The sequence below is a fragment of the Typopeltis vanoorti genome, chromosome 15 (assembly GCF_054136105.1).
Source record: "Typopeltis vanoorti isolate ZY-2024b chromosome 15, IOZ_Tvanoo_1.0, whole genome shotgun sequence".
Classification (NCBI taxonomy): domain Eukaryota; kingdom Metazoa; phylum Arthropoda; class Arachnida; order Uropygi; family Thelyphonidae; genus Typopeltis; species Typopeltis vanoorti.
In genome coordinates, this window is record NC_143563.1 from 55,831,592 (window position 1) to 55,850,147 (window position 18,556).

Genomic DNA, 18,556 nt, shown 5'->3' on the forward strand with positions numbered 1-18,556 from the left:
AGAAGCTTAGAAATGGAGGAAAGAGTACTGTAAAAGGAATCAGAGATGATAAAGGTTACATGAAAACAGGAGAAAAAGATATCCTTGAGGTATGGAATAATTACTTCGAAAAATTGCTAAATGAAACAAGCAGTGATAGCACAACTATGCAGTGGCTGCACTGCATAGTTCAGAAAGCCTGGACAGAGGGATGAATTCCCAATGATCGGAGTAGAGCTCTCATAGTACCCATATATAAAAAGGGAAATGAAACTGAATGTGAGAATTACAGAGGTATTTCCCTACTGAGCATTCCTGGCAAGATCTATGCAAGTATACTTGAGAAACGGTTGAGAAGAATTGTGGAAGAAAAGATTGGTGAAGAACAAGCTAGATTCAGGCCAAATAGAGGCTGTCAGGATCAGATCTTCACTTTACGACAAATAGTTGAGAAAGCATGGGAATATAACAAAGATCTGTATTTAAGTTTTGTCGATTTGGAAAAGGCACATGACAAGGTGCCAAGAGAGAAGGTATTCAATACGCTACAGTTATATGGTGTCAATGAGGCATTATATCAAGCAATACTTAGTCTTTATTTGAGTTGTAAGTCAGCGGTTAGAATTGAAGTACAGGAAGATGGTTTAATGTTAAATCTGGTGTGAGACAAGGATGTACATTATCCCCTCTGTTATTCATTATCTATATGGATCACATTATGAAGGAAAGTGGTATTAAAACCGATATCAAAATTGGAGATGTTAATGTCAGCTCTTTGCTTTATGCGGATGATATTACACTTCTAAATAAATCCGCCACAAGTCTGCAAGATTCTCTGACTAAATTGAATAGCTGTTGTAATAGATATGGTATGAAGGTCAGCAATAAAAAGACAAAGACAATGAAAATAGGTAGAATTGTTGAAAATGTCAACAGTGTTGTGAATGAAGAACCTGTGGAACAAGTAAAACATTTCAGCTACTTAGGCACAATTTTTACTGAAGATGGTAAATTAAACATAGAAATAGACAACAGAATCAGCAAAGCTGGTATGGTAGGAAGTCAATTGAATAAATTCATATGGAATAAGAGAGAAATTAGTCGGAACACTAAATTAGCTGTATACAAGACAATGTTCAAATCAGTTTTAACTTATGGATCTGAGAGCTGGGTCAGAAGTAAAACAATTGACCAAAGACTAGAGACCGCAGATATGAGAGTCCTGAGAAAGATTATAGGTGTGAACAGATGGCATCAATGGCTATATCATTCTGAAAACGAGGATATTAGGAAAGAACTTGACATTGTCGGCATCCAGGAATGCGTTAGCGGAGCTAATATCAGGTGGTATGGTCACTTAAACAGAATGGGCGAGGAAAGATTAGCAAAACAAGTGTTCTCTGCCAGGTTGGCAGGAAAACGACCCAGAGGAAGACCAAGATATAGGTGGATTGATACGGTACAAAGTGCCTTAGACGATAGAAATATAAGATCTGATAATATTGGAGTCTTGACAAGTAACAGACAGATTTGGAGGAAAATTGTAGATAGGAAGTTAGTAATGATGTAATTTTTTTCATGTAGTACTATCATATCCTGTACACCCCTTGAGGGATGGCAGAAATTTGATGAACTTATGGATTTCAAAATTTAAGAAAATTCATCACAAAACGAAAATGCTTTCAAAATTCAGCTAAGTTTTAAACCAAAAATTTAAATACATTACTCTATGTAATTACAACTGCTAATTACTTTCTCACATAAAAGAAATTTAAATATACTTTCATATCAATCTTCCAAAGAAGATACAACTAAACATTATAAATTATTAACAATGAGAGTAAAACTTGGATTTACCTGTTTGTGTAATGGCCTAAAAAGATTATCTCTCCATGATACCAGTGCTAGCTAAAAAGGGAGGAAAAATGGATTTAATACTCCATAATTAAAAAATTAAATGCTGCCTGAAATATTTACTTATAGCTATTTTAGTTGAGTTATTATTACCAATGAAACTTTTAATAGGCACTGACAGATTTTTATTAACAAAAATTCAGGATTGCTGTCATGTCACAAAACTCTGATCCAAGTCCTATTGAATATCTATTCAACAGGGTTGAAATATCAGTCATGGGATGCCCTGAAGTATAGAAGCTGAGAATTTAAAATAAATTGTTCATTATAAATCACATAATTAAAGAAGTAAATCATAAATTATAAACAATTTCCCTAAGTTTGGGGCAGAATATAGGAAACTGCATTCTAAAAGTTCTATAAGCAGTTGATTAGGATTTTGAGAGATAACTATCTCAATGACAGATATCACTGGTCCTACAGCAGCTGGTCGACATTAAGCAAAGTAGATTTCATTTCTTTCTTGAAAAGCCTATTACATACTTTGAAACAGTTCAAAATGAACAAAATTTGATGTTTTTCTGCTTTACTTTTCAGATCCAGAAGATGTTAAAGAATGTTGTAGTTTATCTAAACTTTCCCATGAGCAAACAAGGGCATTATACATAAGCTTCTTGGCAAAAGGCATGATGAGGTTGATTCATGATTTTATGAAAAGAGAAATGGCATTTCAAGCAAAACTCAGATATGTTGTCCTTGATGAATGGACTAGTGCAAGATGACATCATTTCAACATTAATCTGCACTGAAATAAGGAAATTTATAATCATGATTTGGTTTGCATTTATAATTTGCGTTCAGCATCTAGTCAGAAGTTATATGAAGGCTTTCAAATAACAATTTGGAAAGCATACTGTTATAGTAACTGGCTAAAGCACTAACATCTTGGTCAATTAATTATATTGGTTTGTATCCTATATGCCTTAATCATACAATACATTTACCTGTTTGTCATGTTGTCTATCAAAAAAGACAACTTTTGTATAAAGTAAAAGATCCCATGAGAATAGATTTGGTGATTCAGAAGATGATTTTTCAAACATTGAAAAGGAAGAATTTGAAACTGACAAATTTGACTTGGCACAGTCTTGTGATTTAAATGAAAATATTAAGCAAGTCTGTGATATAGTTAACTGTTTTAAGACTTCTGTACACAAGTCTCTTTCAACAAAAAATGAAGCACACTGGACATGAGGTGGAATTAGTTATGGATGTTAAAACTCTGCAAAATACAGTTTCAACATTTTAAAGACAGTTTATTGAAGAGGTTCTTAAAAATATTGACTGAAGTCAATTAAATTGACTGTCAAAGCACTTAGTAAATAAGATATTCGGCATATTTTGTTAACTCCATGTTAACAAAGTTGAGAGAAACTCAGACTTTGACCAAGAATTGATACTTAAAATGAAAACTCACATTAGAGTGTAGAAATACTTGGATCTTTTGAAATATCTTACAAATGGTGATGAACCAACAAAACTGATATCAGATTTTGCAACCTTTTTCCACTGAAAGTAGTAAACATAATAAAATCCAAAAAATTTTTATTGAAAATATCATTCAGACCATAAATTAAAGATACCAAGAAATTATATACTTAGTTTAAACCTTTATCCAAGTGTAAGCAAACAAGTTTGCACCTTAACTATTTTCAGGACTGGGGCAACTTGTACATAGAAGCATGACTTCACATCACTTGTCTTAGTATCCCATAATACAAAGCACATATCCTTATGGGTATATATAATGCTATGCATTATGGGAAGGGTCACTACCTTGACCGGTTTCGATCTTAAAAACATGAGCAACTCTGAGGTCTCTTCAGTGGGAGCCAGAGTCGATACCAAGATTGAAGTAATGCAGAAGTCATCTTACCTTATACGAATAGCCAAAAGGTTAATTAATAGTATAACCAAGTGGAAAAACTTGCAACTATCTCTAACCCAGAGTAATTTAATAATAAGGTGCAACACATTTTGGTAACTCATATATGAAAATATGAGTTCTCCATTACTTCAACCTTGGTTTCACCCTCTGGATCTGGCTCCCACTGAAGAGACCTTAATAAAGGTTGAAACCAGTCTGGGTAGTGATCCTTCCCATAATGTATAGCATTTTGCAACCTTTTTCCACTAAAAGTAGTAAACATAATAAAATCCAGGAAAATTTTATTGAAAATTTTTCCGTAAGGATATGTGCTTCACATTATGGGATACTAAGGCAAGTGATGTGAAGTCATAAGCTTCTATATACATGTTGTCCCAGTCCTGAAAATAGCTCAGGAGCAAATTTGTTTGCTTACAGTAGGATAAAGGATTAAATTAAGTATATAATTTCTTGGTATCTTTAATTTATAGTATAACCAAGTGGAAAAACTTCCAACAATTATTCAGGCTAATGAAGAAAAATATTAATGATAGAAGAATTGAAGTGAATTTTAAAAAGTGCAAAAAATTTGATTCTCTTCTTGATACCTTATTCTTGAGAATCAAGAATAAGATATTCTTGATTCTCTAAAGTTGAATCAAGAATACCTTATTCAAAAATAGAAAGAGCAGAAAATGTGGAAAATTATCAGGCTTTCAGCTAACATCAACAAATTCTGAAAAAAAAAAAAACATTAATTTGCAACAAAATTTGTGCAAATTGTCAGACTATTCGAATGCATTGTTCTTTTTTAATTTTATTTTTTGATTAAAAGTAAAGTAATTTATAAGCAAATGTAATTAAAATGGTTAGCTCTTTTTTATATAATAAGGTATACTCCTTTTTCCTGAAAAAATAAAAACACATTTCATTTAATAAATTAAATTTCAAAAAATATGAGATAATTTAGATATCTGTATAATCAATAGGATATTCCAGTCTTCATACTAAAGTTTAATGTGCCATTCAAGTAAAATTGGGATATGGATATATATATATATATATATATATATATATATATATAGCTGGCTTGGCCAAGTGGTTGGCGTATTCACTTTCCAGCCAAGAGGCTGCAGGTTCGAATCCTGCCATGGGCATTGATGTTTGTAATTGAAAATACTAGTAGTGATGGTCAGTGGTAGATGAATGTAGTTAGTGGTTCATTGTAGTTGATGGATTGAGTGGTGGAGACAGAGCTATAGAGTAGGTGCCCTCCCTAGGTGTGTAATAATAATAATATATTATTTATTTATAATTTTTTTTTGAAGACAAATTGAGTATTTGTAGACTGCAGACACTAGCAAACAGGACAAAGAGGGGTGATATGATTGAGACTTAAACTTCTGAAAGGGTCATACAGGATTTCAGTTGATGGAAGGTAGGGAAAGGACAAGAGGGCATCCTTGGAAGCTGAGAATGAATGCAGTCAAAAAAATGCGTGAAGATCTAGATTTCTCTCATAGAGTGGTGTATGATTAGAAGTGCAATTAGATGCTGTGTGTGCAAGTAGTGTGAATGAATTCAAGAACAAGTATGATAGCTGGTGAGTGTAGTATGTGGCCCTCTCAATGAATCCCTGGAGGACTCTTAATAACAAGAATATTCATGAGTGGAAAAAAAATATTCAATAATCATTAATAAAGAAACCATTTCTATAAATATCACCTAGATAAACTGAACATTTTGTGCTAAATAAAAAATGAAAGAATGAAGATCCAGTCATTTTGAAAAACCAAGAAATCTCATTGCTATATCAGTGCATATAATAGAATGCACAATAACAAGTGTCATTTTAACATCCAGTCAATTCCAGAAAGTTGCTAAAGACAAAGTAGATGATAACATAACTCACTGCTTTGGGGGGGGGGGGGGGGTCAAAACAAAGGCAGTGAATGATAAGCTGGAAAACAGGAATGTGCATATACACATGCACACCAATACATCAAAGCCTAGAGTCTCTTCTTTATAGGCAGCTGAAACACATTTGACATTATCCCTTAGTGCTGGTTTAAAGACACTGGATTAATAGCATTCTATGTTAATAATGAACTGAGACCTATAACTGCAAGGCATTTGTATCCAAAATAAGAGCTGAAGCAATATCTAATACTTAGAGTCAGGGATTGCTGAAGTCCTAATTCATTTTATGTGAGAGCTAGAGTTCCATTACTTAAATTAAAAAATATTGTTATCCTTATCTGTTAGCCAGTATGCTCCCTGTGGATACTCCAGGGTACATCATCAGGAATCGAAAGAATTTACATGGGTTGAATATGAGTCATCCATATTCTTCAGATTTTTAGGCTATCATCGCTGCTGAGATTACTGTAGTTCATTAGAATCATGAGACCTATTCAAATTAGTGTTTGTACCAAATTTTGGTATAAGGACGGTGCATTTCTAATCAGTTCAGTGGAATATAGCCAGAACATAATCAGAACAGCCCGATTTCCCTTAATTATTAAACTGAATATGTTTTTGCTCTTTTTTTGTAATGGAATCATGCATCCTATTTTACCTATATATACAGATATCTAAATAGTTTAGAACAGAAGCATCTGATTTAATATACCTCAACATAATGGGAAGAATTCTTGAAAGAGGTGAATAACATCTTTAATTTTGTGAGAAATGATTTAAAGGATATATTAAAGTTGTATATGTGCAGCATTCCATTTTAATACGTATTCCTATGACATAAAAAAAAAGGCTATAGTTTTATCGAAATGTTCATTTTTAGATAATCTTGAAAAACTGTTTGTTGTACTCATTGCTCATGTTTAGCTGATGGGTAATTTTTTAAGTGTTTGATCTAAGCATTATTACTGCTCTATTTCTGAACATGTTAATGACACAATTTTCATGTTAGGATTGTGTATGCACAATGAATGGTATGTGCACTCTTATGATAGTGGATAGATGAGCTTGAGGGAACAAATGTGAGATGTTTCCTGGTTTTTAATTTCAATAGTAAATTGTATGCATTTCCATTGTTCTTTATCATCAGGGTGAGAAAAGAGTAAAAATTTGCCAGCTGTGAGGTGAAATAATGAAAACAAATCATAGCAAGTGAGCAAAGAGCTGTAATACTCTGCCAAAAATGTTTCATAAAATAGTGCTACTGATCGCAACATTTGTAAAATGGGCAAAGACTACAAAACTGATGAATAAATGATCTTGGATAAACAAAATGTCCTTAGTTTTTGTTTTACAAGTTTCTTTTTTTTATACATATAAGGCAAGACATGACCTACTAACTCCTTGAGTGTTGCTGTTAGTTTCTTGGCAAGGTGAAAATTACTGTCAGTTCCTCTGACTAAAGAATAATGGACATTTTTGGAAGTGTCATGGAGTGTCAGCATAGTGTGGTAACATTTTAATGTTATTTGGCAGTTTTCTTTTTAATTCACTGAAGTTATGAGAAGTTGACAGGTATCGTCACTTTTTTTTTTTTTTAGGCAAGTTGCATAGTTTAGAACAGTAGCCTTACTCCTGCATTAGTAATTAGAACATTCTTGCCTACTTTTAGTGATTAGCTGCTGCTATTTCTGCTTTTGTGGGATTGTTAGTTATTGGCTGTATTATTTACAGCTTTTAAATCAAACCTTTTGTAATTCTTAGGCTAATAATATTTTGTAATTTAATTAATAGGACTAGGTCAACTGAGTCACAAAATTAATCCGCAGATTTCCAGCAATTCCACTCCATGATTAAGCAATAAACAGTAATGACTTCATCCCTTATTTTGGATACAAATATCTTGCCTTAGTTCCACTACTGCAGAATGCTGTCAGCATTTCAAAGTATTTAAACCAGAAATAGTGGATAACTCATGTTCTATAGCCACCTATAAAGAACAGGACTGGCTTTTGACAGTAGCTGTGTGTATAATTAGTGACCTTAATATGAAGGTTGAAACATGGAGTAATTAGTTTGTGAATCTGAAGTCGACTTCAATATGGTAGTCTTTTGCTAAATTGAATGGTAATCACCATCTCACAATAAAGAATAAATTAAATATTAATTTAAAAAGTTTATTAAAACTATAATACTTTACTCCAAAGTAATAATTCAAACCAAGTATAAATGTGGAGATGGAATTACAACCATGTGTCAATGTACTAATCATTTATCTAGAGATTGGAGTACTATTTAAATCACAAAATCTGTTTCGACTGGTTAATAGTTCATATTGCTCCTCTCAAAACAAGTTAACTCAAAACAAATAAATTAGCAAAGCTATCTTTCATCATGCTTAAGGGTCAAAGCTGTATAACTGAGAGGGGACCTCCACGTAGCTTTTAAAGGAATGCGGAAAACCGACCAAGGCTTCTGACATAATGTCCAATCCACACCTTCTTGTGGTGTGGATTGGACACTGTTGGGTATCTACCAGGATACTGAACGAACGAGGATGGGCTGGCAATTTGGGATTTAGCCGACCAAACTGTATTCTTATTGGCTTAAACCAATATACAAAATGATGGGCCATGACAAAATTTCATGCTGGCTGAAGCATTGCCGGGATAAACAAGACCCAATTGTTTTCATCAGGGAACCAGGGCAAACAGCAAAAAGTCAGCTACTGGAACAAATCTGAAAGCAAAACCCAACTCAACATCACTAGAATTAAAGATCGGTACTATCAACATAAGGCTGAATGGCAAAGAAATGGAGCTAGCTGAGGAATTAAATAAGTATCAGATCGACATAATAGGAGTGACTGAAACAAAAAAGACAAAAACTGGTGAGATCTTTCTGAGCAATAAATACCAAATGTTATATTCAGGCAATCACAATCAAGGAAAAGAAGGGGTAGCCATAGTATTCAACACTAAATACGAGACTAATCTTTTTGAATCGCAGGCAGTCTCAAGTAAAGTGATGTGGGAAAATATAAGAATGGGGAACTGAACAATGAGACTTATTTGTGCCGATGGTATCACAGAAGGCTCTACTAAGGTAGAAGTGGAGGAATTTTTTGAGGCTCTAGAGAAAGCTACTGACACAATGGAAAAGGAAAAGTTGGTCCTCGTTGGGGGATCTAAATAGCAGAGTAGAAAGTGATTGTCAGACATACAAAAATGCTTTGGGAAAATTTTGAGAAAAGAGCAAAGCTAATAATAATGGCAAATACCTGTTGGATTTCTGCTCAGGACAGACTGGTTATTACTAACACCATGTTCCAACATAAAAATTTACACAAATTCACATGGAGAGAAGAAACAAGGAATAAGTCTGACTATATTATTGTTGATAGTGATGTTTTCTCCCTGGTGCAGGACACCAGAGTGTACAGAGGATTTGAAATTGGAAGTGATCACTATTTAGTCTTGAGCAGGATAAAATTGAATTTCATATTGAAAAGAATAACATGTAAGAAAGTTTTAAAGCAAATAAAAGTTGAGCAGCTCTCAGATGTGAACTGTAGACTAAAATACACAAAGATTATTGAAGAAAAAATGAAAGAGTTTGAGAACAGGAACAAAACCTCAGAGATTCAGTGGCAAGCCGTGAAGAAAACCTTGATTGATTCAGCCAGAGAGGAATGTGGCGAGGTTGTCTGCAAGGATAGAAAATCAGAACTCCATGGTGGACATAGGAAGTTAAAGAGGCAGTGAAGGAAAAGAAAGCATATCAAAAGTTCCTGGCAAATAAGTCAGCTTGTGCTCTTAGACAATACAGAGACAAATGTAAGAAAGCTAAACACTATGTAAAACTAGTTAAATAAAAGTCATGGGAGGACTTTGGCAAGAACATAGAAAATAAATATCAAGAAGGTGGTAAGATATTCTGGAGGTTGTTGAAGCTAAAGAAATGGAGGAAAGAGTACTATAAAAGGAGTTAGAGATGATAAAGGTGACATGAAAAATGGGAGAAAAAAGATATCCATGAAGTATGGGGTAATTAATTACTTCGAAAAATTGCTAAATGAAACAAGCAGTGATAGCACAGTAGTAAAAAACACTCAACAGGCATACAATCAGGAATACATATCCATACTTGAAGTAGGAAAATACATCAAAGCCTTGAAATATGGAAAGGCAGCAGGAGTAGATGATATTCGACCAGAAATGCTGAAGTATGGTATAAAATTCTTACAGTGGCTGCACTGCATAGTTCAGAAGGCCTGGACAGAGGGATGAATTCCTGATGATTGGAGTAGAGCATAAATAGTACCCATATATAAAAAGGGAGATAAAACTGAATGTGAGAATTACATAGGTATTTCCCTACTGAGTGTTCCAGGCAAGATTTATGCCAGTATACTTGAGAAACGGTTGAGAAGAATTGTGGAAGAAAAGCTGGATTCAGGCCAAACAGAGGCTGTCAGGATCAGATCATCGCTTTACAACAATTAGTTGAGAAAGCATGGAAATGTAACAAAGATCTGTATTAAAGTTTTGTCGATCTGAAAAAGGCATACGACAAGGTGCCAAGAGAGAAGCTATTCAATACACTAGTTATATGGTGTCAATTGGGCATTATATCAAGCAATACGTAGTCTTTATTTGAGTTGGCAGTTAGAATTGAAGGAAGTACAGGAAGATGGTTTAATGTTAAATCTGGTGTGAGACAAGGATGTACATTATCCCCTCTGTTATTCATTATCTATATGGATCACATTATGAAGGAAAGTGGTATTAAACATCATATCAGAATTGGAGATGTTAATGTCAGCTCTTTGCTTTATGTGGATGATGTTATAGTTCTAAATAAATCTGCTACAAGTTTGCAAGATTCCCTGACTAAATTGAATAACGGTTGTAATAGATATCGCATTGAGGTCAGCATTAAAAGGACAAAGAAAATAGGTAGAAATGTTGAAAATGTCAACTGTGTTGCAAATGAAGAAGCTATAGAACAAGTAAAACTTTTCAGCTACTAAGGCACAATTTTTAGTAAAGATGGTAAATTAAATATGGAAATAGACAACAGAATCAACAAAGCTGGTAGTTGAATAAATTCATATGGAATAAGAGAGAAATTAGTCGGAACACTGAATTAGCTTATACAAGACAGTGTTCAAACTTATTTTAACTTATGGATCTGAGAGCTGGGTCAGAAGTAAAACGCTTGACCAAAGACTAGAGACCGGAGATATGAGAGTCCTGAGAAATAGCAGGTGTGAACAGATAGCATCAATGGCAATATCATATTAAAAACGAGGATATTAGGAAAGAACTTGGCATTGTCAGCACCCAGAAATGCATTAGCAGAGCTAATCTCAGGTGGTATGGTCACTTAAACTGAATGGAAGAGGAAAGATTAGCAAAACAAATGTTCTCTGCCAGGTTGGCAGGAAAACGACTCAGAGGAAGACCAAGATATAGGTGGATTGATACTGTACAAAGTTCCTTAGATGATAGAAATATAAGATGTGATAATGGTGAAGTCTTGACAAGTAATAGACTTATTTGAGGAAAATTGTAGATAGGAAGTTAGTAATGATGTAATTTTTTCATGTAGTACTATCATATCCTGTACACCCCTTGAGAGTACATGTCAGGAATTTGATGATGATGATCTTTCATCATAAGTTTCAAATACTGATTTTTGACATAAGACGTGCAGGTTTGATATGGGGGGAATTTTGCGAAATGTGTGTGCTAAGTATTCGTTGCCAAGAGAAAATGGATTGTGGTATGAGAGCGGCAATGGAGAAAGTCATAAATGTTTTATGAGCTTAAAAATGCAAGACTTGTTGAAAGTGAGAGAATGAAGTAGCAGAAGTTAGTACTGAAAGCCATGAAATTCAAAGTATTAGAGTGAATGACATTCTGGGTTTAAATTAGTGAAAAAAATGTGAAAGAGTATAAATGAGGTTAGTGAAAGTAGCAGAAAGACAGCATCTGCAAAATTTGTGAGGGAGGAAGTTCAGGAGCATGTAGAAGACCTAAATAAAGAAATAATTCGCTTGCACATAGTCCACAGGACAAAGCACAAGATCGAAAGGCAGCTGCAGAAACAGCAACAGATCAGTCAAACTGAGAACAGAAAAATGCAAACGGTCTGAAGAAGGAAAAAAATGCAAGAACAAAACAAGAGAAAGAGTGTAAGCATATACTTTTTTATGCCAATTCTATGATAAGGAGTACTCCATGAAAATGCTATAATATCTTGTTTCCTTGGTGAGAAAATGAATAATATTAGTAATGCTGTTAGAATACAACAAGGGAGGGTGAAAAAAATTGATCCAATGACCTGACAAGTGAGAAGTATTGTATAAGGAGGATGTGAAAAGTTATTGGAAGAGGCAAAAAAGAGCAAGAAGGTGAAATTTGTGAGTCTGCTGCCATGTTATGATAGAGGGTGAACTGAGAAGGAGGGTGATGATAGCAATTGAATTAATATAGATGTTGTGCAAAATGAATGATGTAGAGTGTGGACTGAGTTAAGGAGAATGTGAAAGATTTGTACAATGCTGATGGAATGCACTTAAATGGATTTATTACTATTATTACGAGCAACTCCAGGGAGTCATTAGACTCATCGAGGGAGGCCCCAAATCATATTCATCACAACTATTTGACATTCATACAGTATCTATCATACCTCGCCTTAAACTCATTCACTGTCACAGCATCCACTACAGACTCAGGGAGCGCATTCCACACATTCACTACTCTAAAAGTAAAGAACCCAGCTCTAACACCTTTACTAACCACACTTTTGCCCAGTTTCCATGGATGTCCCCTAGTCCTCCCACAACCAGCCCTGTTCTCAAAAATATCTTCTGAATTAATTTTATAGAAACCCTTCAGTAATTTGAATGTCTCAATCATATCTCCCCTCCTCCGCCTATCAACCAATTTTTGCAACCCACAAATCCTCAACCTGTTCTCATACGGTTCATTCCACAGACCTGCTATCATCTTGGTCACTCGCCTCTGGATCCTCTCCACCTCCTCCCCATCAAGAAGAAACCTAGGTGACCAAATCTGAGCACAGTAGTCTAGATGGGGTCTTATCAAGGCTCGATAGAGAGGAACAATAACCTGCTTGTCTCTGCTTGTCAACGTATTCTTCAGCAACCAAGTGATTTGATGAGCTGTTTTGGTCACTTTTGCAATGTGTCCACTAAATTTCAATTCCTTATCCACCAACACTCCTAAATCTCGTGCCTCATCAATTTCCTGGAGCAGGGTTCCACCAATGCAGTAAACTGCCGCCAATCTTTTCACCCCAAAATGCATAACCCCACATTTTGCCACATTAAACTGACATCCATTCTCCTTAGCCCAGACCACCAATCTATCCAAATCATCCTGCAAAATTTTGACGTCATCTGCATTCACTATTGCCCTACCCAACTTCGCATCATCCGCAAACAAATGAACTGTTCCTCTCAGATCATTTCCTATATCATTTATGAACAAATTAAACAGCAGTGGTCCAAGAACAGATCCTTGTGGCACACCACTAGTCACAGGCCGTCTTGTGGACTCTACTCCCGAGTAAACCACTCTCTGATATCTCTCCGTCAACCACCCTCCTATCCATCTCACCAACCCTATGTCCATTCCCATATGCTGCAATTTACTGATTAGAATTCCATGTGGAATCCTGTCAAAGGCCTTGGCAAGGTCCAGTAGAATCACTGTAAACCCATTACCCTTACCCAGTTCAGCCGTCACTGTGTTATAATACGTGAGCAAGTTACTGAGGCATGACCTACCCTTCACAAAACCATGCTGTCCCCGATACAGTATCCCATTTTCTTCTATCCAATCTTGTATTTTCCTCTTGACTATTTTCTCTAAGACCTTGACAATGATTCCTGATATGCTAATCGGTCGGTAATTTACAACAGCAGTCTTGGAACCACCTTTATGCAGTGGAACTATTTTCCCCTCTTTCCACCCGCTCGGGACTAACCCAGACCCGAGACTCAAATTAAACAAAATGGTCAAGGGTACTGAAAATTCTTTAGCTGCTTCTCGTACAACACGAGCTGGTATACCATCCAATCCCACAGATGTATTGACATTGAGGTTATGCAATAGACTACTCACCTCCACTTCATTAACCACAATTCCCGTATAATCTACTGGTTTATTCGTTTCTGCAATGTCATCACCTGGATGATATACTTTTGCAAAGTGCTCACTCAGTAACTCAACTATCTCAACTGATTCAGTTACCTCCCTACCATCGGCATTCTTTAAAATCAATCTGCCATGTACATTTTTCCTTTTACTTGCTACATATCTAAAAAACTGTTTAGGATTCTCTTTAGCCTGCATGGCCAATGTTCTTTCGTAATCCTTTTTTGCTTTTCTTACCACACTTGTCACCCTTCTGGCCTGCGCTTTATACCGTTCATGTGCCTGCCGGTCACCCTTCTCCTTAAATTCCCTCCATAGTTGTTTCTTTTTTTGCAACTCAAGCTTAATGGTGTTATTCATCCATTTAACCCCTACTTGATTTATTATTCGGACTCTAGGTATACAGTCAGCCATTGCTTCATGCAAGCACTTCTTAACTACCTCCCATGCACTATCAACTTCTAGTCCTTGCAGTTGTACATGCCATGGCACTGAACCAATCAAACTCCTAAGCTTGTCATACTTTCCCGCCTGATAATTCCACATGTACCGTCTTAATTGAAAATTCTACACCTTTAGCCACCTCCCAAGTTAAGACCCTATGATCACTCTCACCGATTGGTGGCAATGTGGTCATATTTGTTACAGCCAAATCCTCAGATGTAATTACTAGGTCAAGCACTCTCTGACCCCTAGTATTTTCCATTACATGCTGTCGCAGATAGTTATCCCTTAATAACCACATAAAATCCAGTTCCTTCCTCCCGTGTGTCCTCTCCTCACTCCAATCAATGCGACCATAGTTGAAATCTCCCATAATAATCACTCTCCTTCCACCCATTTCTTCTATTTGCTTGTGAATACTGTCACCACCATCTTTTCCATCACCTGGTCTATAGCAGCACCCAATTGTATATTTAGTTCTGCTAGCCACAATCTCATACCAAATGGCTTCAAATGTGCTCTTTTCTCTATCCTGCAATTCAACTTCTATTCTCCTTGGCTGGAGCTCATCAGCTATCATCAACAATACTCCTCCCCCCATTTTATTCTCTCTGTCATTCCTGAACACACTATACCCATCACATTCAATCCCACTAGTTATATCATCTACAGTCAGCCATGTTTCACTAATACCTATAACCTGTGGTCTGGAAGTGCCAACCATGGCCAAAAACTCTTCCTTCTTGTTCCTAATACTCCTAGTATTAGTGTACATGAATTTAAGACCCCCATTAGCCCCAACCCTACCTTGATGCCTTATATTAACTATCCCACTCTGATTTGTTGTCCTTATTTGCTCTGGCATATAAGGATACAGTCCTTATGGAGGCAGTTGAATGTAAGAATATTCATTCTTACATTCAACTGCCTCCATAAGGACTGTATCTCTACCCCCCCCCTAACAAATCTAGTTTCCCTGAATTTGCACATCCACTACATTCAGCAACACTTTCTCAAGTCTTCTTACACCGTATCCATTCAAATGCAAGCCATCCATCTTATATAGATCCTTTCGCCCATCAAACACTCACTCCACACATCCACAAATTCCACACCACTCGTCATACATAACCCACGCATAAAGTCATTTGCAATTATAGCCCTCCTTTTAAACATTTCACTGTCATACCGTGGCAAAAGACTAATCATTCTAACTCTCTCACTCTTTTCTTTTGCTACCTCAAACAATTCATTCAGGTCTTCTATCATTTCCATTTTATCTCCTTTCAAATCATTCGTACCTGCCACAACAATCATTTCTTTCACCCTTTCCTTTTGCTCTCTAATAGACGCAGTTACGTCCTTTATGGTAGCACCAGGTTGGTACGATTTTGTCAAATCCTCTACTAACACACCTCGTACTAACGAGTCTCCATACAGCACTCTATCCTTCATTTTGTTCATGTTCACATTCATACGTCTATTTTTCCTGTCATACCTTTTATTATTGGTTGGTTCATTCAGTCTACTTTTGTTCATGCACTCTAGCTGCTGTTTTGCTCTTTCTATCGCACTATTCAACAACGTGATCTCACTCAATGCATCTATCTCATCTTTTTTGTTCTCTGAGAAACCATTGATACTATCATTCACACTTTCTACATTCACACTCTCACAATTTTCATGTACAACCTTGCCGTTTCTTGTCATATCCCTATTTCCTTCATTCCGAAGGTTGACAAAAATATCACACTCACGATCCGAAATACACTTCAATTCCACATTCTCCCTACATTTTATACACACATTCAATCCTTTATCATCATCTAACCACACTCCGACCGCACTCCGCAAAGCGTACATTTCACAGCTAGTACACTGACTCATTTCTTTTATGCTACAGTTCTTTGATAACGATGGCGAACCTTCATTACTGGCCGCCATTTTCCTACGCACAGGTGCCATATTTATCTGTAACGTGTTTTGTCAAATTAAACGTTATAACACACCAAAATTAGACGCACTAAAATACGCAAGGCAAACAAAACAAAACTACACAATATTAAGTAATTTGTATCGATAACTGAAAATGATACTTATCTGGAGCTTGCACGAACACTACTCATTACGAATTCATCTAGCGGCGACTTCCCGACTAGATTATGTTATAAAACACTTTAGTACACTAACCACGTTAATAAAGCTCTAATAATATACCAAAATTAAACACTTAAGTCCATTAAATTGAATCCAAAACACCAATAAATCAACAAAAAACACAAATCTCTCAGGAGCTCTCCGATAGCACGTCCGTTCACCAGCTAGCCTCGACTTTAGAGTTAGATGTCTAGCGAGCTTTGTTCACTGAGAGTGTGGGAGTACAAAGTCAGGAAAACTAAAAGGAATTAGGGCGGATGCCATATATTTTCTTTAGTTTGCCTGACATTGAGGAATCTAGTCTCTCAGGCAACAATATTAAATGGGGTAGTCAATTCAGAAGTTAGAGGTTGTTGGGGGCTTAAGGAAATGCTACAGTTTCTATATACTAATGGAAATTAGATGTTTTGACATTGGGTAGAATGACCTTGCCAAACATTATAGGCATTACTGAGACTTGGCTAACAGCAAATGTAGTCAGAGATAACATGCAATGGATTTAGTATGTTCATGCAGGATAGAGTAGACTGGACAAGGGGTGAGGTACTGTTGATGATAGCAGATGAATTGCAGCCAACAAGAGTAGGAGTAAGTCAAGCAGATGCCAGTTCTTTTGAGTCAATCTGGTATGAGATTCAAGCCAGTAGGACAAAATATAAGATTGGTTGATGCTATAGGTCAGGGAGCAGACGGGTGCCAAGGACAATGTGGAAGACATGCATCAGCAGATTAGGATAATGAGTGCAAGTCCCACATAATTACTCGACTTGCACTCATACTAATCAGCAGATTAGGACAGGTTCAAGTCGAATGCCCTCCAGTCATTCCAAGTGCCCGACATACAATGCCCCTGTATCCTTTTGCCAAAAAGATATCATAAACCTGTCGTCAAAATTAGACACAAAAGTCTCCTGGCCCTGATAGCATTCCTCCAATTGTCCTGAAGGTCTGTGCACCAGAACTGATTCCTATCCTATGCCGTCTGTACACACTCTCTTACTCCACCGGTATATGTCCCGAAGCCTGGAAACTGACCTATATTCAACCACACCTAAAAAGGGTGACAAATCACCCATCTAACTATTGCTCTATCTCACTCACCTCAGTCCTATCTAAAGTGATAGAGATAACCATCAACTCTCAACTTCTACTCTACCTTGAAGGTACCCAGCAATTAAGTGACCACCAGTACGGATTTCGTCGAAACCGATCAACAGGAGATGTACTCTCATACATCACCCATCACTGGACAAATGCCATGAAGAAATTCGGCAAATCCCAAGCAGCTGCACTTGATATCTCTAAAGCCTTTGACCAGGTCTGGCACAAAGGCTTACTAAGCAAACTCCCATCATTTGGACTTCTCAAGACTTCTGCAGATGGACTGCCAGCTTGCTATCTGGACGAACACTATGTGTGATGGTAGACAGCTCCCTATCCTCTCGCCATCCAACTAATGCTGGGGTCCCACAAGATTCAGTTCTCTTGCCGACCCTCTTCCTTCTATATATCAATGACCTACTTCAGTTGACCTCTAACCAATACACAGTTTTGCAGATGACAACATATTACACTCCTCCCTCTCATTTGACAAACCCTACTCTACACAACTCATTTCGACCCACAAAACATCAACTGCCACTGCCCTTAATTCTGACCTCCAAGCCATCCTCCAATGGGGCTCAGATAACCTCATCAACTTCAACGCTAGTAAAACCCAGTTGTCTTATTTCTCCCAAAAAAGAACCATTTTCCCCCAGCATCGTTTTTGATAACACTCAAACTCCCAGACAAGATTAGATTTCTCTTCTCGGAATTACCCTGATATCAAGCCTCTCGTGGCATAAACACATCACAACCATTGCATCCTCAGTTTCCAAAAAAATAGGTTTTCTCTTTTGCTCAAGACGCTACTTCACCTCTAAACATTGTTAATATTATACAAATCACAAATCTGCCCAGCTATCGAATACTGCTCTCACATTTGGAGTGGGGCTCCTTAAAGCTCCCTCAAAATGCTTGCCTTAGAGGAGAGCAATTAGACTGATAAATGACCCATCTCTCACCAACTCGCTCCCCTCACTTT

The 18,556-nt window shown here is 36.5% G+C and overlaps 1 protein-coding gene across 4 annotated transcripts in view; it reads right to left on the reverse strand.

Moving 5' to 3' along the window:
- Cul1 (cullin 1) overlaps positions 1-18,556 on the reverse strand; it is a 371,162-nt gene that overhangs the window by 238,666 nt on the left and 113,940 nt on the right. For all 4 annotated transcript variants that reach the window (XM_090405682.1, XM_090405683.1, XM_090405681.1 and 1 more), the window contains one exon: positions 1,837-1,887. In XM_090405682.1, coding sequence (XP_090261808.1) covers positions 1,837-1,887 — 51 coding nt within the window. The remainder of the gene's footprint in view (positions 1-1,836; positions 1,888-18,556) is intronic.